The 22,530-nt window shown below is 41.7% G+C and overlaps 1 protein-coding gene across 1 annotated transcript in view; it reads left to right on the forward strand.

Annotated features, from left to right (window-relative positions):
* The window catches only part of pi4kab (phosphatidylinositol 4-kinase, catalytic, alpha b), a 167,379-nt gene that overhangs the window by 102,193 nt on the left and 42,656 nt on the right, over window positions 1–22,530 (forward strand). Inside the window, exons 33-40 of the mRNA XM_068054681.1 lie at window positions 2,603–2,761; window positions 6,483–6,634; window positions 7,165–7,272; window positions 7,363–7,490; window positions 10,801–10,959; window positions 11,463–11,542; window positions 17,608–17,801; window positions 20,963–21,053. Of these exons, the coding sequence (XP_067910782.1) occupies window positions 2,603–2,761; window positions 6,483–6,634; window positions 7,165–7,272; window positions 7,363–7,490; window positions 10,801–10,959; window positions 11,463–11,542; window positions 17,608–17,801; window positions 20,963–21,053 (1,071 nt within the window). The remainder of the gene's footprint in view (window positions 1–2,602; window positions 2,762–6,482; window positions 6,635–7,164; window positions 7,273–7,362; window positions 7,491–10,800; window positions 10,960–11,462; window positions 11,543–17,607; window positions 17,802–20,962; window positions 21,054–22,530) is intronic.

Genomic DNA, 22,530 nt, shown 5'->3' on the forward strand with positions numbered 1-22,530 from the left:
CTAGTTTTAGTCACATGACTAGCTGGCTGTTGGTTTTTTGAACTTGCCACAGATTTGAAATCAGAAAGTACTTTTCTCCTGGACTGAGAAGGCCTCTCTCCTGTCTGCTCTCATCTCGCTCTCACCAGCATCGGAAACTATTGAAGACATATGAACACCAAAAGAGAAAAGTCTCCAACAGTGAACAAGGTTTAAGAAGCATACTGGGCCCCAACGAAAAGTAAGAGCTGCCTACAATCAAGGACTCTGGCGAGCGGGAAACACAGAAACAGTAACAAGAAACACCCTTTAGAGACTGCCTCAAACTTCTCCATTTTATTTTTCTTCTCTTTTCTGTCTCTGTTTGCATGTGTATGTCGCGTGTGTATACTAGCGTGGGCGCATTGTATATTCGTAGGCGTTAACCGTATTAGAGTTTAAGTTGAAGGTTTATTAAATTTCACTTTCCTCCTTTTAAACCTAAGAAAGCCTATTTATGCTCATTTCTTTGCCTTATAATTGGAAAGTTGTGAACAAGGATTCACAAAGTGGGAGCGCAAAACAGTGTGTTTAAAAATAAAACCTTGTTACAATAAGGCCAGGTGAAGACTGAAAAGACCCCTAGACACCTTTCACACCTGGTCATAACACAGAGGTAGATAGATTCTTGATGAGCAAGGGAGTGAAAGGTTATCGGGGGTAGGTGGAAATATGGAGTAATCCGTTCATCCATGAACTTATTGAATGACGGAGCAGGCTCAAAGGGCCGAGTGGCCTACTCCTGCTCCTAATTCGTAAGTTTGCATGTTTGTGTGTGTGTGTGTATGTATATATATATATATTACGAAAGTGCTTCTATTATTTTTAATATTTTTTGAGGACTTGTGTTAAAACTGAAAAGAGTCCATGGATGTGTTTTTTTTAAACCAAGTTCACCGACAGAACGAGATGTTGTTGAATGCCACCTATGCTGGAGGCCACCTGTGATTTGGGCTCAGAAAACAGCAGAATCCTTGGTGACTTGGGGAAAAATGGTTACAGAGAAGGCACATGCAAGGTTTATGGAGGTCAGGAGGTCGACTCTCTGTTAGGGGTTTGGACATTGCTTTCATTTGGTTGTAGTGAGAACTGTTTGAAGATAATTGGTGTTTTCCTGCCAAGCGAAAAGAAATCGCCCAGCTCACCACCACCTCTCCCTTTTTTGAAGAAATCCTGACAAGATTCAGTATGGAAGAGCAAAAAGATCCCTAGTGCCGTATAGCTCCTGAGGAGCTGAAAAAAACTGCGATTCAAGTGTGTGCTGGCAGAAAAACCTTGATGACACATTTCTCCTAGAAAGTCCACTAGAATAATTGTCGACATCTCCAAAACGGACTGCTTCTGAAACGATCCTAGTGGCCCATCTCCGTATACCCGGATGCCAGACCAAAAAAGGGACAACTGACTTCCTTCCATATCTTCCTCCTTTTATCATCAAGAATTTGCAAGTATTTGGCCAAAGTAGTTTTTTTTGGTCATCTTTTGTAACAGACCTGCAGAGTGAATTTCTGTATTTTTTTCCAGTGTGAGTGTAAGTGGGGAATTTTTAAAAAGGGAGCTTTCATATTTTAATTGATGTGTTAATGCTTTGCTTCTTTACTGGTTAAGTCTTGTTTTATAATCTGATAATTTTGTTGTTTATTAAAGAAACCTGGTTGGTGTATTTTATTCTGGGATAAAATAATCGAGTATATGATTGGTTGTATCAGTAACTGGGTAAACATTTAAATGTATGTTGTGACCTGTGCAGAAGTGGAACTAAAAAAGACAGTGCACTCCTCCCACCTCAGTCGTAACAATCTAAATATGTGTAGAATTTTACAAATGTCAGTAATAAGAATTTTCTTTCCTACAAGAGTTTAATTTGAATGTTGTTTAAAAGAAAAATCATACTTTGCGACCTGTAAGTTTTTTTTGTTTGGTTGGAATAGAAGTTTGCTAAAGGAAGATTTGGAATTAATGTAACTTTGATAATTTATTTTAAAAAGGTGTTACCAGCTCTTCGGTGACATGGTAAATAAAGGTATAGCCATTAGCTGTTACAGACTAGAACATTCCAGGTTTGACAATAGCTGGGGGTGTTGCAATTAACCTTGGTGGCCCAGAGCTAGTGAGGGGAAAAGCTGATCATCCAGGAGTTCCTACTGCTGATTCCTCCAGTGACTCCAGATGTTGGGTGAGGCCAGGATCAGCATCAGCTACGATGCCCTGCACAATTATAGCAGTAAGAGCTGGCAACTTTGGAGAGGAGGGGAGAAAAATGGGAGATTTTTGTTTCTTTTCATAATTACAGTCCATCTCTCTCTACAGGACTTTGTAAGCATCTGTTTCAGGTGTCAATGTGCAGCAGGTGTGCGGGATGGCAACAGGAACATCCTCTTGAGTGTGACTGCTCCACAGAGCAGACATCACTCTTTGAAGGCCTATTGCGTTTAGTCACAAATTTCTGCCATAACTTACTTTACAGCTAAGTGAAAAGATTGTTTTGGTCTTAAATGCAATGACCTTTTGATCCATCATTCTTGTGGTCCGTTTATTGATGACAAGAAGAAGCATTGTCTATTTTACTTGTTACCGTTTGCAGTTTATGCGGGAAATGGTTGGAGCCTGGCAGATGACAGTGCAACAGAAGTTTGGCCTTTTCTCAGAAGAGAAAAAAGAAGCTGATCCTTTGGCAGCTTCTGAAGAGAGCCAGCCTGAGCCCTGTCCCCCGGAGGTTACACCCCACCACATCTGGATAGAGGCAAGTGCGAGGCATCCTCTGACTCTTAGTGAATACGAAATGGGACTTGTAAATAATTTTGAGTAGTAAGCTGTCCTTTGTGTTACAGCTCTTTCTAATTCTTCAGTATTCAGTACTACTATGAATCAAAATTGTCAAGATTTGCTTAAAATACTTCCAGCTCTAAATGGCTACAAAGTTAGCCAATTTTCGAAAATAAATAAATAAAATTGTATTCATGCAACAACTTATCACACTGAAACCTCTCAACGTGGCTTCACATGATGAATTACCTTTGAAGTACAGTGTTTTATAAGAAAACTTGCAAGAGACCAGTAGCTAACTTGAGCTTTCTGGTTAGTTAGTCCTTTCTGGTTGATTGTCCTGTAAGGGAAAATCAGGCCAATATGGAGCTAAAATTAGATGGTGGATGTGGTTAAAAGGTGGTTTTCCCTGGTTTGGTTGGAGAGCCGCTACAAAACCATAGGTACACCATAATTTCACTTAATTTCAAAACGTCTTGCATATTTATGCACAGACTTGATGAACTGAATGGCCTCCTTCTAGGCTATAAATTTCTATAGCTCTTTGGAAGCCATAACATCTAAGCATTTTTTATTTGTTATTGTTGAACTGATTGAATATGTACATTTGTAATGTCAATGGCACTGCAACTTTTTGAGCAACAAATCCGTTTTTCCAAAGAAGTCCACTTTTGTACCTCCCATCTGAAAGGGAAAACCATTGCAAATAAATGTGTATAATGCATTGTATCCAGTTCACTGATCATCGAATCATTTACAGCACAGAAGGAGGCCATTCAGCCCGTCATGTCCGTGCCAGCCGAAAAAACTAGCCACCCAATTTAATCCCACCTTCCAGCATCTGGTCCGTAGCTTTGCCGGTTACAGCACTTCAGGTGCATGTCCAGGTATCTTTTAAAAAAAATTGAGGGTTTCTGCCTCCACCACCGTTCCTGGCAATGATTTCCAGACACCCACCACCCTCTGGGTGACAAAGCTTTTCCTCATGTCCCCTCTCATCCTTCTACCAATCACCTTAAATCTGTACTTCCTGGTAATTGATCTCTCTGCTAGGGGAAACAGGTCCTTCCTGTCTACTCTATCTAGGTCCCTCATAATTTTGTCCACCTCAATTAAGTCACCCCTCAGCCTCCTCTGCTCTAAGGAAAATAACCCTAGCCTATCCAATCTTTTCTCATAGCTGCAACTTTTGAGCCCTGGCAACATTCTTATAAATCTCTGTACTGTCTCCAGAGCAATTATGTCCTTTCTGTGATGTGACCAGAACTGTACACAATACTCCAACTGTGGCCTAACCAGCGTTTTATACAGTTCCAGCATTACATCCGTGCTTTTGTATTCTATACCTTGACCAATAAAGGAAAGCTTTCCATATGCCTTCTTCACCACTCTATCTACCTGTCCAGCCACCTTCAGGGACCTGTGGACATGCACTCCAAGGTGTCTCACTTCTTCTACCTCTCTCAATATCCTCCCGTTCACTGTGTATTCCCTTGCTTTATTTGCCCTCCCCAAATGCATTACCTCACACTTCTCTGGATTAAATTCCATTTGTCACTTTTCCGCCCACTCAACCAAACCATTGATATCTTTCTGGAGTCTACGGCTATCCTCTTCACTATCAACTACATGGCCAATTTTTGTGTAATCTGCAAATTTCCCAATCATGCCTCCCACATTTAACTCCAGATCATTAATATATACCACAAACAGCAAGGGACCCAACACTGAGCCCTGTGGAACGCCACTGGAAACAGCTTTCCATTCACAAAAACCTCCGTTGACTACTACCCTTTGTTTCCTGTCCCTGAACCAATTCTGGATTCAACCTGCCACATTGCCTATATCCCATGGGCTTTCATTTTACTGACCAGTCTGCCATGTGGGACCTTGTCAAATGCCTTACTAAAATCCATGTAGACCACTTCCACTGCACTACCCTCATCAATCCTTCTTGTTACTTCCTCAAAAAACTCAATTAAGTTAGTAAGACATGACCTTCCCCTAACAAATCCATGCTGACTATCCCTGATTAATCCATGCCTTTCTAAGTGGCAGTTTAACCTGTCTCTCAGAATAGATTCCAACAATTTACCCACCACTGAGGTCAGACTGACAGGCCTATAATTATTTGGCCTATCCCTCGCACCCTTTTTAAACAATGGTACAACGTTCGCAGATCTCCAGTCGTCTGGTACCTCTCCTGTATCTAGTGAGGATTTGAAGATGATCCTCAGCATCTTTAACAACCTGGATGTAATCCATCCGGCCCTGGTGATTTATCCACTTTCAAGGATGTCAGACCCTCTAGTACTTCACCTCTCATTATGCTTATCATATCTAATATTTCACACTCCTCTTTAACTATCAACCCTCTCCTTTGTGAATGCAGACAAAAAACTTATTAAGAACCCTGCCCGGATCTTCTGCATCCATGCACAAGTTCTTTTCTACATCTCTGATAGGCCCTACTCTTTCCTAGTTATCCTCTTGCTCTTAATGTACTGATAAAACATCTTCGGGTTTTCCTTGATTTTTACCTGCCAATAATTTTTCATGTCCTCTCTTTGCTTTTCTAATTTCCTTTTTTACTTCACCCCCTGCACTTTCTATACTCCTCTAGGCTTTCTAAAGTATTAAGATTTTTGTGATCGTCATAAGCTTTCTTTTTCTGGTTTAACTTATCCTGCAAGCGTCTACATAACCTGGGAGCTCTAGATTTGGCAGTACCACCCTTTATCTTTGTGGGGACATGCCTACACTGTGCCTGTAGTATCTCGCTTTTGAATGCTTCCCACTGTTTGCCACTGAATTTCCTTCAAGTAGCTGTATCCAGTCCATTTTCGCCAGGTCGCCTCTCAGTTTCTTAAAATTTGCCTTCCCCTAATTTAGTACTTTTACTCCTATTTTATCTTTGTCCTTTTCCATGATTATGTTAAAACTGTCACCATCTCCAAAATGGTCACCCATTGTTACTTCCTTCACTTGCTCAGCTTCATTACCAAAGACTAAATCTAGAATTGCGCCCCTTTTTGTTGGGCTTGTTACGTGCTGGCTAAAAAAGTTCTCTTGAACACAGTTCAAGAATTTTGTCTCCTCTGTGCCCTTCACACTGTTTGTATCCCAGTTGATATTGGGGTAGTTGAAATCCCCAACTATTATTGCCCTATAGTTGTTGCTCTCAGAAATTTGCCTACATATTTGTTCTTCTACCTCCCTGTCACTATTTGGGGGTCTATAGTACACTCCTGATAGTGTGGCTGCCCCTTTTTTATTTATGAGCTCCACCTATGTGGCCTCATTTGATGATTCATTTAGCATATCGTCCCTCCTCACAGCTGTTATTGATCCCTTAACCAATATTGCTACACCTCCTTTCTTATCTCCCTCTCTATCCCGCCTGAAAACTTTATACCCAGGGGTGTTGAGTTGCCGTTCTTTCCCCTCGTTAAACCAATTTGGCCCATCGAGTCCATGCCTGCTCTCCATGGAGCTATGCAGTCAGTGCTACTCCCTGGCTCAATTCCCCTTAGCCCTGCATGCCTATTTCTCTCAGGTGGCCGTCCAACTTCCTCTTGAAGTCATTGATTGTTTCCACTTCCACCACCCTTGTGGGTAGTGAGTTCCCTGTCATTACCACCCTCTTTTACCTTAGGATTACTACAACTACATTGATTACATTTTTTTCTCTACTGTAGTTCCTGGTGCAAAGGTTTGAGATTGCCAAGTATTGCAGCGCAGACCAGGTGGAGATCTTTGGCAGTCTTCTGCAACGCTCTCTCTCTCTAAACGTTGGAGGCTCAAAAGGAAGCTTGAACAGACACGTGGCTGCCATTGGGCCAAGATTCAAGTATGTGCAGTGTGACTGCTGTGGAAATTGCATTAATATACAAAACACATCATAAAGTTGTCATGTGTAGTACTTCAAACTTCTTGAGTGACAGGAAAGTTCTTGTCATTTTACATGGATTTTTATTCCCTTAGTTTTCCCATGCGCCAGTCCTGGATGAAAAAACTGTGACTATTCCCGGGGCTCTGCTAATGCCTTGCTGCTAAGTGGGCAGATGATTACAGCGTTGGATAACTCACACCCAAATGATTTATTTCTCCCTTTCCTTCAGTCCTTGTGGAGGAGCTACCAGCCTCAGCTTGGTGCCTTCTATAGCAAAATGGCTGAACCTGGTAGCTTGGCATATGTAGAACAGTGGGACTGAGCCCACACCCTACCCCTCTGCTGCCATGCATTGTTACCACTGTATAGCCTTAATGAGTCGGAATTATATTTGGGTGATTGAACTTGTCCAGTGAAGGGTTAAAAATAGAAATAATAAGCCCCTTAGCTTCTGGCATATCTAATTACTTTTGCCTTGGTCGCTCTAGGTTGTTGACACTCGGTCTTGCATTGTTACACGCTGATGTCATTTCCAATGCCACAATTCGAAATGTGCTGAGAGAAAAGGTCTATTCCACTGCCTTTGACTATTTCAGGTAAATGTTGTATTGTTACAGTGCAAAATCACATCTATTTTCTGTAGTTGCATAAAAGCATCTCAATTTAAATTTTTCTAATTATTTTAGCGTTGCACCTAAGTATCCAACACAAGAGGAGAAGAGATTGCGGGAAGATATCAGTATCATGATCAAGTTTTGGACGGCCATGTTCTCCGATAAGAAATACCTCAATGCAAACCAACTTGTTCCTCTTGGTAAGGTTGTTCTTCCACATTAAAATCTGGTAAAATCGCCCCCCCTTCCCCCTCTCTTGCCCCCTCCCCCTTCCCCCCTCCCCCTCCTCCCTGCCCCCTCCCTCCCTCCACCCTCACTCTCTGCGCCCCTCACCTCCCCGCCTCCCCCGCACCTAGGCCATGCCCTCCCTTACGTCCCCCCTTGCCCGCCGCACCCTTCCTGTCCTACCCTGCGTCCTCCGTGCCCCCCCTCTCTTTCGCGGGAAAAAGTGCCTATAGTTGACTTCCTTCAGTACAGAATTCTACATCGCATGCTTGAAGTAAGACTCTGTAGATTGCTTTCTCCTGGCAGCTTGCATGTGGAGCAGAGAGATAAGGAAGATATAAAGAGAGAGAATAATTTCAAACATACCTATAAGGCCAGAGGAAAGAAGACAGAAGTTGAGGAAATGTACAAGGAAGCTAAGAAACAGAAGAGAAACAAAGGAATAGAATTGAGTGACATTGAGACTGTGTTCTCTTCCATAAGGTCCATCAGTGTGTGCCACAGGTGGCAGCACCCTCTGCTGTTAAACTAAAGTTCCGGATTTCGCCTGCATGTTGATCTTTCATAGAGAAATTGTTTTTAACCGTAAACTCTGATTTGTTCCTAATTTTCTTTCTTTCCCAAATAAACCATGGGGTCAAGATACTTTATAGAACAATCTCCTAAAAGAAAAGAAGGCCCATTCCAGTGACTTTTTTTCCCCCCTCCACAGCTTTGTCTATTTTTCATCAAAGGGCAATGCGTATATTTCAAATTTTCCTCTTTTTCTCCATTTTGGAGAAACTCACCGTTTTTTAAAAACATTGTCTCTGTGAATGCAGAATAAGGTTTCAGTCCAGAATCTATGCCTAGTGCTGTGTCTGGCAATCCTTATTCCTTAGCGGGCACAAACATCTGCTTTCTCTCATGTTCCTGAGTATAGTAGGAGAAAGTTTCTAAACTTTCTGCTCTGACAGTTTGATAATGAAATTCTCCACTTGGCAAGGTCTGATTTTCAGAGGATTAATTGGAAATGCACCCGAAGAAGCTGAATAGTTTCTTTTAACTCAAAGCAGTTTAGTGCACACTGTGGTAACAGTATTGTGGTGCTTAGTAATTATCATCAGCTATTCAAGATGCCAGCTATTCCCATTCAGCTTCAAACCCACAGTCCCCTTCAACACAGCTTCTGGTTGTACAACCCTTGCATTCTGGTCAGGATTCCCTTGGTAGGTTGAGTTTTCTGAAGCTTTGATGAATAACTCAATTGAAGCATGAATGCTGATCCATGTTCTCTAAATCCTGGTTTACATTTGAGATGGTTACGAAAGATTGGCCACTTCTCCAGTGTCCTCATTCCCTCTGGTTCTCTCTGGAGCTGATCATGAGCAGATGTTTGCTCAGGCACGATGTGCCGAAGGGCCCCCCCTGGCGGCAATGGCCATTAGCTGCATCGGTGCTACATGTCCTCTGACCCCTTGTTAGGGCCTGCCTGACTGGCCCCAGTTACCCCCCAGACCCCACTTACCTTACTTCGAGGGTGCACATCTCTTGATGTGCCCTCTTCCTCTAGGTTCCGCCCAAGTAGTGACCAATGTTTCCGATGGTGCTGTTTAACTGTCGGCAATCTGATTGTGTCGACAGTTTTTGGGGGTGGGCCGTCATCTTTAATTGGACTGCAGCCCTGACAACAGACACTTAATTGACTGCTGTCCACAAAATGCAGCCCCGTCTCCGACCAAAATGTGGTTGACTGCTGCTTTTGGCCCCATTGGTGGAACCCCTGCCACCTCCGAAAAATCCCAGCTTATATCTTGCCTTGTCTTCAGTTCCCATTTATTTCTGCCTCCTGTGTACCTATTATGTTCCATTCTCTAGTTGGGAGGAGAATGAAACCTGTCAATGCATCTTGATCTGGATCTAGGAGATCAGCATGAGAAATTAATCCAAGAAAGGCCATTTGGCTCATCCACCTATATTTTATAAAAGCTTGTGGTCTACTCATTCACACATTATCTGCCATGCAATACTAACCTTGGAGTTATATTTAACCCCAAGATGACCCCATATCCCCTCCCATAAATAAGGCCCCTAGTTACACCTTTGCAACGTCACCCAACTCCATAGCTGTCTCAGCTTATTTGCTACTGAAACTTTCATCCTTGCCTTTGTTACCTCTCGACTTAACTATTCCAATGGACTGCTGGCCTGCCTCCCATTTTCTACCCTTCGTAAATTGAGGTAATCTAAAACTCCCTAAACCTCTCCGCCTCTCTAACTCTCTTTCCTCATTTAAGATGCTCCTTAAAACCTACCTCTTTGACCAAGCATTTGGTCACCTGACCTAATATTTCCTTATGTGGCTCGCTGTCATTTTTGTTTATAATGCTCCTGTGAAGCACCTTGGGATGTTTTATTACATTAAAGGTGCTATATAAATATAAGTTGTTGCAGTAACACAACATATATTGATGTAAAATAAAAGCAAAATACTGCAGATGCTGGAATTCTGAAATAAAAACAGAAAGTGCTGGAAATACTCAGCAGGTCAGGCAACATCTGTGGAGAGAGAAGCAGAGTTAACATTTCAGGTCTGTGACCTTCCATCAGAACTGGTATTTTGATGTAGTCTTACAAGCAAACTTGCTGGGATGTCCAATTGAAAAATGCCTCATTGAAAAATTAAGGTGTAAACCACCTCAGGCTTACTTTGCATGGCGTGCTACTGAGCTAAATAGACCAAGAAGGTCTAATAAGCTGTTCTATGCTGAGTTAGCTGATCCCAGCCAGATGTCAACAGATGTGCTACAATTGGGCTCAGCATCCCTGGCCAGGGAGGGTTTCCCCTCCTGGCACTATACAATGCAGGAACGTGCACATGTCTGTATGGAAATCGGATGAGACAGGATGCAATGCTGCCCTCCTAGGCTGTTTGCTTACTGACACTTGCTGTTTGGCCACACGTATAAAGAACTGCAACTTGGGCAAAGTAGTGAGATATGTCCAGTACCTGAGAAATTGATTCCCAACATAATTCAGTGTCATCAGAAAAGAAGGGAGCAGAAGGTTAATATTTTCTCTTGCTACAAATATTTGTGCAACCATAAGAAAACTATTGTACAGTGAAAGTAGTTTCATGACCTCAAGAAAGTGCTATTTAGCAGCCCGTGCTCAACTGCCATATAATAATACATTTGCTTGTATTCTCTCGCCTGCAATTTTGTTTGAAAAAAGTTGTTGCAGTTTTGTTGTGGTGCAAAGGAAACTATTGGGCATAAAGTTTACAAATGGAAAACTATTCTTCAGACAACCAGGATCCCTCTGTGAATAACCTGTCTGTTATAACTGTGGCTGATTCGCGGAACAATCTTGATGTTGCTGTTGGAACACGACAGCAATCTGCACAAGGCTGGATCAATACGTACCCACTGTCCAGTGGAATGTCAACCATCTCCAAAAAATCAGGTGATGTTTACAATGGAAATCTTTTAAACTATTTTGGAACTGCATGTCACCAATTATTTTTCAGACCGTGAATAAGGTTTTCTGTGCTGTAGCTGTGTCATTTTTGTTTCTTAATGCCTGCTGTTTGATTATTCTGTTGCTGTCCGTTTTGTATTCTAATCATCTAATGTGTGCCGGGATCTTTTGGAAGTTTCTGTGATGACCATTGCATGTACAGGGGTTACTTAAATTCATTTCATTGTGTGATTGGGAACTTGCTCTTCATCTGTCCAGAGGTGACTAATTTAAAAAAAATTAAGCAAAATATTGATTTAGGATCAACTAAAGCTCATATGGAGGTAGCCAGTAGTATTTTAAAAGAAACAACACTGCGTGTAGGAAATCTTGGTATGCATCAGATGTACCTTTGGTAATCTGAAGTTATGTTGGTGTCCAGGGTTGTGCACAATATTTTTGAGTTATTCTACATAACCTATATAAAATGTTTTCTTATTTCCAATCAGGAATGTCAAAGAAGACTAACCGAGGTACTCAGCTGCACAAGTACTACATGAAGCGGCGCACACTTCTGTTGTCTTTGCTGGTGGGTTGGTTATCAAAGTAGTTGAGAGAAAGCTGTACTTTACACACTCTGCTTCATTAAGTTATTTCCTTTAAAGGCTGATCACAGTTTTACAAACAAAGATGTGGCATAATGAGGTTTCACTAAAGCAACATCTAAACATTTTCTATAATCGGATTACCTGTTTACACAAGATAGATATGGATGAGGAAGGCCTTATGACCTATTCATTGAGAATGACCCGAAAGATGCCCTCATTGCAATATTCAGTTGGTTTTTAAATTATTTCTGGGTTATTGTCTCCACTGCTTTATTCAGGAATCTATTCCACCCATTCCATGTTTGCTCATTCTTTGTTTCCCTGGATATTAGTCCTAATGTTTTTTTTAACAGTTTCAACCTTTGTATGACTGCTGCAATTCAAAGTAATTTTCCAAATTTACCTTTTCTGCATTGTTAACAATCTAGTTGATATATTTCTACAAGATCAGCTCTCTGATACCCGACATTCATTTTCAAGGATTTACTTTGCCATTGTTACTTTGCCCTAACTGAAGCCAAGAACAGGGCTGGGAAAAAAGTGATCTTGGTCTCCATTCTTACACATTTTCACAAATAACTGAAATGATGAATGCTATATTTATGCACTTTGGATAATTATTGGTGTGCTCCTCACTTAAGTCATCAGTTTATTTTTTGGGAGAAGGGCAGAGGCTAGAATCATACCTCATGGTAATATTTATTTATTTTTTTTATTTTATTTATTTTATTTAGAGATACAGCACTGAAACAGGCCCTTCAGCCCACCGAGTCTGTGCCGACCATCAACCACCCATTTATACTAATCCTACACAAATCCCATATTCCTACCACATCCCCACCTGTCCCTTTATTCTCCTACCACCTACCTACACTAGGGGCAATTTATAAAGACCAGTTTTACCTATCAACCTGCAAGTCTTTTGGTGGTAATGTCTCATTAATATGCTATTTCCACCAAAACATAAATTGTTCCTCTCTTTGCAGAACTTGATCAGTTAAAAGGCTTATGGGGGAAAATAGCATATGGGTTGGAATGTGTTGCAAGGCAGTTGACCATGTACTGACACAAATACAACAATTTACATTTGTATAGCCTTTAATGTAGTAAAACGTCCCAAGGAGTTTCAGAAGAGCATCTGCTTAAACATGTGTGGTTCATTAATGTCATCAAAAAGATTTTACAGTTTCATGTGTATAATATATGGGCTGCATATCCTTAGATATAAAAGCTTTTTGATGTATAATGCATTACCTTGTATTATTTCTCAAAATTTGGTGAGTTTTGCTATACCAACACCGTTCCAACTTCATGTGGCTAGGTTTTGAATTGTAAAGGAGAGTAATTATCTAGCTAGTCTAATCTATACATGTAATTGCTACAGCACAACTCTTCTCCATAGCCTCGGATGACGCTAGGAAATCAGTATGTTCTTCTCTTTCTTTCTTCTTTCTTTTGGGCCTCCTTATCTCGAGAGACAATGGATACAGTTAATTATATATTTAGAGTATGTCAGTTCTCCAATCAGTGCATTATGTACTGTGAGGCCAATGTGATTTGAACAACAATATGATTTCAAGACTATCTGACTTTCTAATTAAATTATATAGGAGAGGAATTATCTAACTCGTCTAATATATATTCGATATTACTCATTGATATACATACATGCACACCTATTTTATGAAATACTGTCTACTGTTACGATCGAGTCGGGAGGAGTGCACTGTTTTTATTCTAGTTCCACTTCTCCATAGGTCACAACATGTATTTAAATTTTTTCCCACTTACTGATACAGTCGACCATAGACTCTATTTTTATGCCAGAATAAAACACACCAACCAAGTTTGTTTAATAAACAACAAAATTATCAGTTTATTATAAAATAACTCTTAACCAGTAATTCTTCTTTTGGGCCTCCTTATCTCGAGAGACAATGGATACGCGCCTGGAGGTGGTCAGTGGTTTGTGAAGCAGCGCCTGGAGTGGCTATAAAGGCCAATTCTGGAGTGACAGGCTCTTCCACAGGTGCTGCAGAGAAATTTGTTTGTTGGGGCTGTTGCACAGTTGGCTCTCCCCTTGCGCCTCTGTCTTTTTTCCTGCCAACTACTAAGTCTCTTCGACTCGCCACAATTTAGCCCTGTCTTTATGGCTGCCCGCCAGCTCTGGCGAATGCTGGCAACTGACTCCCACGACTTGTGATCAATGTCACACGATTTCATGTCGCGTTTGCAGACGTCTTTATAACGGAGACATGGACGGCCGGTGGGTCTGATACCAGTGGCGAGCTCGCTGTACAATGTGTCTTTGGGGATCCTGCCATCTTCCATGCGGCTCACATGGCCAAGCCATCTCAAGCGCCGCTGACTCAGTAGTGTGTATAAGCTGGGGATGTTGGCCGCTTCAAGGACTTCTGTGTTGGAGATATAGTCCTGCCACCTGATGCCAAGTATTCTCCGAAGGCAGCGAAGATGGAATGAATTGAGACGTCGCTCTTGGCTGGCATATGTTGTCCAGGCCTCGCTGCCGTAGAGCAAGGTACTGAGGACACAGGCCTGATACACTCGGACTTTTGTGTTCCGTGTCAGTGCGCCATTTTCCCACATTCTCTTGGCCAGTCTGAACATAGCAGTGGAAGCCTTACCCATGCGCTTGTTGATTTCTGCATCTAGAGACAGGTTACTGGTGATAGTTGAGCCTAGGTAGGTGAACTCTTGAACCACTTCCAGAGCGTGGTCGCCAATATTGATGGATGGAGCATTTCTGACATCCTGCCCCATGATGTTCGTTTTCTTGAGGCTGATGGTTAGGCCAAATTCATTGCAGGCAGACGCAAACCTGTCGATGAGACTCTGCAGGCATTCTTCAGTGTGAGATGTTAAAGCAGCATCGTCAGCAAAGAGGAGTTCTCTGATGAGGACTTTCCGTACTTTGGACTTCGCTCTTAGACGGGCAAGGTTGAACAACCTGCCCCCTGATCTTGTGTGGAGGAAAATTCCTTCTTCAGAGGATTTGAACGCATGTGAAAGCAGCAGGGAGAAGAAAATCCCAAAAAGTGTGGGTGCGAGAACACAGCCCTGTTTCACACCACTCAGGATAGGAAAGGGCTCTGATGAGGAGCCACCATGTTGAATTGTGCCTTTCATATTGTCATGGAATGAGGTGATGATACTTAGTAGCTTTGGTGGACATCCGATCTTTTCTAGTAGTCTGAAGAGACCACGTCTGCTGACGAGGTCAAAGGCTTTGGTGAGATCAATGAAAGCAATGTAGAGGGGCATCTGTTGTTCACGGCATTTCTCCTGTATCTGACGAAGGGAGAACAGCATGTCAATAGTCGATCTCTCTGCACGAAAGCCACACTGTGCCTCAGGGTAGACGCGCTCGGCCAGCTTCTGGAGCCTGTTCAGAGCGACTCGAGCAAAGACTTTCCCCACTATGCTGAGCAGGGAGATTCCACGGTAGTTGTTGCAGTCACCGCGGTCACCTTTGTTTTTATAGAGGGTGATGATGTTGGCCAGTTAACCAGTAATGAAGCAAAGCATAAACACACAAATTGAAATATTAAAGTTCCCTTTTTTACCATAACCACTCATACTCACTCTCCGATACATACATACATACATACATCGGTTAACCGGAAAAATAAAAACAGACCAACAAACCACTTGGGCTGAATACTTGCTCATTCTCTAAGAAACAGCAGATGAGATATGCTGTGTTCCAAAACTGGCGTACAGTCTGGTCTACGAGTACATGTTGACGGGTCACTGGGATCTTTTAGAACAATTCTTTTCAGGCGGCCTTGAGAATTAATTTAGCAGGCTTTTCTTCAAAGACAGGAGACAAGATGAGTTGGCTTGGTGGACTTCTCAGCGTCTTTTAGAGAGGTTCTGGAAAGCTGAGCTGTGTTGTGGTCTTCTCTCCTTCCTTGGAAGCTGTCTTCTCTCCATGGAAGCTGTCTTCTCTCCATGGAAGCTGTCTTCTCTCCATGGAAGCTGTCTTCTCTCCATGGAAGCTGTCTTCTCTCCATGGAAGCTGTCTTCTCTCCATGGAAGCTGTCTTCTCTCCTTCCTTGGAAGCTGTCTTCTCTCCTTCCTTGGAAGCTGTCTTCTCTCCTTCCTTGGAAGCTGTCTTCTCTCCTTCCTTGGAAGCTGTCTTCTCTCCCTTTTTATACAGTTCAACCCCAATTCAAAAGCGAAACCGACAACAGGAGGTCAGCCTTTTGAGCTCCATCAATCTTGACCTGTAACTTCTTTGTAAATAACTTTTTTGTAAATAACTTCTTCAGGTGTCCAAAGTACTCTGTTGTTTATTGAGCTGGAACTCAGGTGGTTTCTCGGCAAGGCTTCTTGTTGTTGCTGGAAGTCAGGTGGTTTCTCGGAAAGGCTTGTTTTCCTCACACGGCCTCTCAGTGCCCCTTTTAACAAAAACATTTCCAGGGACTGTTTTACAAAGTCAAGTGGCCTTTACATGACCCCCTTTGAAAGCACCAAAGTATAACACTTCATCAGTCTTTCAAAAATAAATCCTCAAAATATATTTAACAAAACACAGGCACTTTTGTAACACTACTCTCAAATCAAAGTTTCTTAATTCCAATTGTTCAATTTATTTTAGGATTAAATATGGCAAAATTATCAGGAGCAGACTGTATATTTTATGTGGGAAAGGCTCAATAAGTGATGAGAGTAAATCAAGGGAAACTGTTTCTAATGGCAGAAGGGTCAGTAACTAGAGGACCCAGATTTAAGGTGATTGGCAAAAGAACCGAAGGCAACATGAAACATTTTTTTACACCACAAGTTATTGTGATACGGAACACAAGATTTAGGAATAGGCCATTCGGCCCCTCAAGCCTGCTCCGCTATTCAATAAAATCATGGCTGATCTGATTGTGGTCTTAACTCCACTTTCCTGTCTGGCCCCCCCATAACCCTTGATTTCCTTTTTGGTCAAAATTCTATCAAACTCAGCCTTGAATATATTGAGTGAAGAGAATTCCACAGCCTAATGACCCTTTGAGAGAAAAAATTTCTCTTCATCTCTGTCTTAAATGGGAGACCCCTAATATTTAAAGTGTGCCCCTTTAGTTCTAGACTCCCCCACAAGGGGAAACATCCTCTCAGCATCCACCCTGTCAAGTACCCTCAGGATCTTGTATGTTTCAATAAGATCACCTCTTCTAAACACCAATGGGTATAGGCCCAACCTGTTCAACCTTTCTTCATAAGCTTACCCCTTCATCCCAGGAATCAGTCGAGCGAACGTTCTCTGAACTGCAGGATCTGGAATGCACTGCCTGATCAGGTGGTGAAAGCAGGTTCAGTAGTAACATTCAAAAGGGATATGGATAAATACTGGAAAGGAAAACATTTACCGGGATATGGGCAAAGAGCAGGGGAGTGGGATTAATTGGATAGTTCTGCCAAAGAACTGGCACAGGCACCATGGGCCGTATGGCTTCCTTCTGTGCTGTTGCATTCTATAATTCAATGCCACAGTAGCATGCAGGATGAACATTTAAGGAAGCATTGAACTTCAATGCATTATACAGAAAGAAAGACTTGCATTTATAAAAAAGTGCCTTTCACAACCCCAGGACATTCCAAAGCACTTTACAGCCGGTTAAATACTTTTAAGCATCGCCACTGTTGTAAAGTAGGAAACGTGCCAACCAAGTTGCACACAGCAAAATTCCACAAACAGCAGTGTGATAATGACCAGACAATCTAGTTTTAGTGATGTTGATTGAGGGATAAATATTGGCCTGGAAACTGGGGAGAACTCCCCTGCTTTTTTAAGAAATTGTGGCATGGGATCATTTACTCCCACCAGAGAGAGCAGACAGGGCTTTGGTTTAATATCTCATCTGACAGTACAGCACTCCCTCGGTACTGGACTAGAGTATCAGCCTGGATTTTTGTGCTCAGTCTCTGGAGTGAAACTTGAACCCACAACCTTCTGACTCAGAGGTGAGAGCGCAACCTGCTGAGTCACGGCTTACACACAAAAGAATGATTACTTTTTTTTTTCAATATTTAGGCAAGCGAAATAGAGCGTCTCACAACGTGGTATAACCCCCTCTCATCCCCTGAGTTGGCTTTGGACCAGGCAGGAGAACTCAGCGTAGCAAATTGGCGGTCAAAGTACATCAGTCTGAATGAAAAGCAATGGAAGGATAATGTAAATCTCGCCTGGAGCATCTCACCTTACTTGGCCATAGAGCTTCCTACCAGGTAATGAGGCCAGAACAACTAAAACGTTGCATTATCATTTTGCATTGTAGGTGTTAATTGGAAGCGATATTACTGCTGGATACAAAGCTACTGCTTAACATTTTATATCAGGAATCAACCAGTTAATACATATACTGTAACTTAAAATAATGATAGCTATATAAGTTTTCTGTTTGCTGTGTTGCCACTAAATGCAGGATCTCTATTTTGTTCTTGGGTATTGATCCAATGCTAGTGGAATCCAAATATTTTCCTTTTCAGTGCATTCACAGTTGGTACAGAGTTCACCGATCTCTCTCCAGTAGGTGTGTTATAATTGTCTTCAGGGTCTCATGGTTAATGAGGGAAGAATTTGGCCATTGCTCCCATTCTTGAGGTGTTGGGTGAGGCCAGGATTGAGTTTCACTATGATGTTCCTCTACTTCTAACCGAGTTGTTCCTGACGGTTGCTGTCGAGGCTTGTATGTGAGGAGTGGCAACTTGTGTGATATACTGGAGGGGAACTGACACCTACGGAACCATACTTCAGCAAGGAGTGAGTGAGGAAGGAAAATAAATTAAGTATGTTGGTACATGACTGACAGTGAGTCTACAACCAACATGATAAATTTTGATGGTTTTGCTCCTCCATTCTAAAAGTAGTCTTTCCCAATTTGTAGTTCTGTCTTACAATTTTTTTTTCAATCTTGGTTGAAAACAATTTGTAGATTATGTAGGGAATAAAAGTATGGAGAATCACATGGGGTGGGATGAAATTCTCTTTAGTACAAGTTTATTTGTCATCAGGGTGTGGATGGTGTCGTCAAGATTAGCATTTATTGCCCCCAGCCTTAGTTGCTCTTAGAATCTGGTGCTGGGACTTCTACTCAAAACACTTCAGTCTTTCTGGCATTCATGTTGTCACAATGATGCTAGTTTGGAAATTGCAGAACCTTGATTCAGTGATGATGAAGGAACGACGTGCGTTACAAGTCCAGGTCAGAATGGTGCGTGACTTTGAGGTGATGGTGTTCCCACGGCATTGCTGCCCTTGCCCTTTCTGTGGTAAAGGTTTCAAGGGAGAGGTGCTTTTGTAACCTTGAGATGCTGCAGTACATACTGTAAATGGGGCATCCTGCAGCCACAGTGCACCTGTGGTAGAGGGGCTGCAAAAGCAGGGAATGAAGTGAACTGTGTCCTGGATGATGTTGAGCTTTTAGAGTGACCTTGGAGTTGCATCCATCCAATTTGTCATTGTGTTCATTACATAACTTATCCAGGCTATATGGAAATTATCTTCTATGTAATTCTGCATCTAGGATGTGTCACACCTTGCACAGGTGTCACACTGAGAGGATAATCTGAGGTTTAACAGCTCAGGATGTCTCACCTCCAAAGCATTACTTGTCCATAAGGCAAAATAACCACGAGTGGCTCAAATATCTATTCATCTGTTAAATTACCAGTTAACTAAATGTGAACATATCAAAGAAAAGGAAAACAAGTAATCAGTCAAAAGAAAGCAGTGAAATCTTTCAAATTTTTTTTTCAAATCTACCATTCACAATCCAACCAATATCATTGAAACCAGTCCAGCTTTTTCCATATACGTTATGATGAATACTTTGCTCTTTAACTTGGGCCAGTGTATATAACTACAAATAATATTTATAACAAACATGTACAACATTACATAACTCTGGGGGTGGGAGTGGAGGGGGAAGAACTAAGCTGGTGATAAAATTGGCTATGTAATGTCAGTGGTTATTTAATGTTGGAAATGCTTGCAAGAAAGCGCTCCTGTATCGTTCTGAACTCTGAACCTTGAGTTGGAAATTTCACTCGGGCCTGACTGCTTGGGATTCCTGGAGGCCACGGACGAAGAGTGCGTGCGTTCGTGCGTGTGCATATACACTCACTCACGTACATTACCAGGCAGTTGTCACCAATACAAGAATGCAGGTGACATGGTGCTCAGGCCCCTGTTAGGAGAGTTGCGTCACAGAAATCGTAGGTCAAAAGGAATAGAGTGAAAAGAATACCCAAACTGGGTCAACTAAAGAGAGCATTTACAAATAACAGATGTAGAAATGCATTGTGCACTTTCTACCATTTAAAGAAAATTCTGAGCTCATTGTGTTACTTGGGATGGAGGTTTGTTTTGGTCTGCTGTTGATGGCACAGCCAGAATGAGATGTTTATAAAGCATATTATTGCTGACCCCTGAGATTCTGGCCAGAGTCGAGAGATTAGTCAGGCAGGCCAGGACCAAGGCAAATGACCATCTGTACAGCTTCCTCTGTTCACTGGAGATTCTACATTGGGAGTAACTTCTTTGGACAGTATTACAGACACTGTAAGAACTATAAATTCATGTGGGACATGAGGCAGGAGAAAAATATATATTTTATAATCAAATTTTAAAAAACACTTGCATCTTAAGAAAATACTGCAAAATCAGTGGGACATTGAGCAAAAGGACCAATATTTTACAATGTAAATAACTGCAAAGCAAGAGGTTTTGTGCAGAACTGGCGGGGGGATGCGGGGTTGGGGGAGAGGGGGAGAACAAACAAATGTACTTGCATCATAAGCATGTTTTGCAAAGCAATAAGTAAATAGCATTACAAATACTATATGAGGCCCAGGTTACTAATGCATGTAATATTGTTAGGTTGAGACAGTCATGCTATGATGAGAGACTGAAAAATTTTCCTCAAAAAAAAAAAAATTTGGAATCTGGAACACACTGCCTGAAGAGGTGGTAGAGGCAGGAACCCTCAACATTTAAGAAACATTTAGATGAGCACTTGAAACACCATAGCATACAAGGCTACGGGCCAAGTCTGGAAAATGGGATTAAAATAGTTAGGTGCTTGATGGCCGGCACGGACATGATGGGCTGATGGGCCTGTTTCTGTGCTCTATAACTGTATGACTCTATGCATTCTATTGCTTCAATAGCATTAGTGTATTACAGCAAAACACAAACTGTTTTTGAGTTTAGTCTACAGCAAGACCACAAAAGCATCAATGTGACCATGCTTCAGATCCCATACTGTCTGTGATCAGTGCCACCAGAAATGTTTGAAGGATGAATGTTGCACCTATCACTGAATTGAGCAGTATGTTAGATTTATTGATAACTTACACCCACTTGTTCAATGTTTTGCATCTGCCAGATTTAAAAACACTGAAGCTATCGGAGCAGAAGTAACTCGTTTGGTGAGGCTGGATCCTGGAGCTGTGAGTGATGTCCCAGAAGCCATTCGGGTAAGGTTATGGACATTAAATGGATGTCCCCAAAATAGCTGTCCTTATTTGGCTATTGTACAAAAACTTTAAAAATGTGAACAACAGAAAATGGGGGAATGTTCAGTTTGAAAATGAGATAAATTCTTAGTGATTATTTCATGAAAAAAGATGCAGCAAAATTTGCAAATATTTATTACCAGGCTTTTTTATATATCAAATGTGGTGTCATTTTAATTGCCCTTTGACATATTTCTGTGAAGTCAAAGCGTTTCTTTGTTGTTTTGTACTCTTGATTGTGACCCATTATGATGCGTGAAATACAAGTGACAGATGTAACAGGATATTTTGTAAAGTAGAAGTGCTTGTTCAGCATCTTTCAGCAGTTCTTACTGATATTTTCAGTCAACCTTGCGAGAATGCTAAGGATTCAGCAGCTGGCTGAGTGTGTTTGCCTTATTACATTTTGTCTGAGAAGCTGACATACAATAAAACTTGGATTGCAGTGAATGAGATGGAGCACCGCATAATCTTCAGGAGCTGCCCAATGAGACCGAACGTCTTTTGATAGCTGGGGCGGGGGGTGGGGGGAAGAACATAAGCCTTTTGAAGTATATGTTGGGTATCGTTCTTTTCAGAGGAAAAATCAGAGTATGTTGTATTTGACCACATTAGTTAAGCTCAAAGCTGTAGAGAGTCAGGGTCAATCTTGGGAATAGGTAAGAAACTAGCAGAAAGGCTAGCAGGCAACAGTGGGTAGAATTTCCTCGGGTTCCTGAATCTCCTATCTTAACTCCAGGAGATTGGCAGAAAACCTGGCGGTTATGCTGTTTCTCCAGGGTTTTCTGCCACTCTCCTGTCAATGTTACAGAGGGAGATTGTAGGAACGCTCTTGGATTTTGCTGGCAAGGTGTTTATTCAAGGAGTTAGGTCAGGGTTGGGGGGAGTTCCGAGTGGTTGCCAGTACTGTGTTAGGAACATTAATACTTCTAACTTACACCAGTGACCTAGAATCAGAAAGTCAGTGCAAATTGGTCAAATTAACAGAGATACCAAATTAGAAAGGGGCTGTGCAATCTTAAGGTAGCAGCTCAAACATTACAAAAATGATTGTACAGTGTGGTCACATCAACAGCAGATGAAGTTTACTTCAATCAAATGCAAAAATGCCCATTGAAAGGAAAATGGGGGATGTGTGCACTAAGGATGAAGTTGGAAGATCTAGGAGTCTTAATTAGCATGTCTAATCAATACTCGCCATCAATTCAACAAAGCCAATAGAATGCTGAACTACATATTCAAAATAATAGGATGTAAATCAGCAGAGGTAAAGAACGAAGTAACTTACATTTTTATAATGCCTTTCATCTCCTAAGAACGTTGCAAAGTACTACACAGCCGATGAGGTACTTTTGAAGTGCAGTCACTATTATAATGTAGGGAGATGCAGCCACTAGTTTTCCAACAGCAAAGTCTCAAATCAGTTTTTTAATAATGT

Source organism: Heterodontus francisci, chromosome 23, assembly GCF_036365525.1.
Source record: "Heterodontus francisci isolate sHetFra1 chromosome 23, sHetFra1.hap1, whole genome shotgun sequence".
Taxonomy (NCBI): domain Eukaryota; kingdom Metazoa; phylum Chordata; class Chondrichthyes; order Heterodontiformes; family Heterodontidae; genus Heterodontus; species Heterodontus francisci.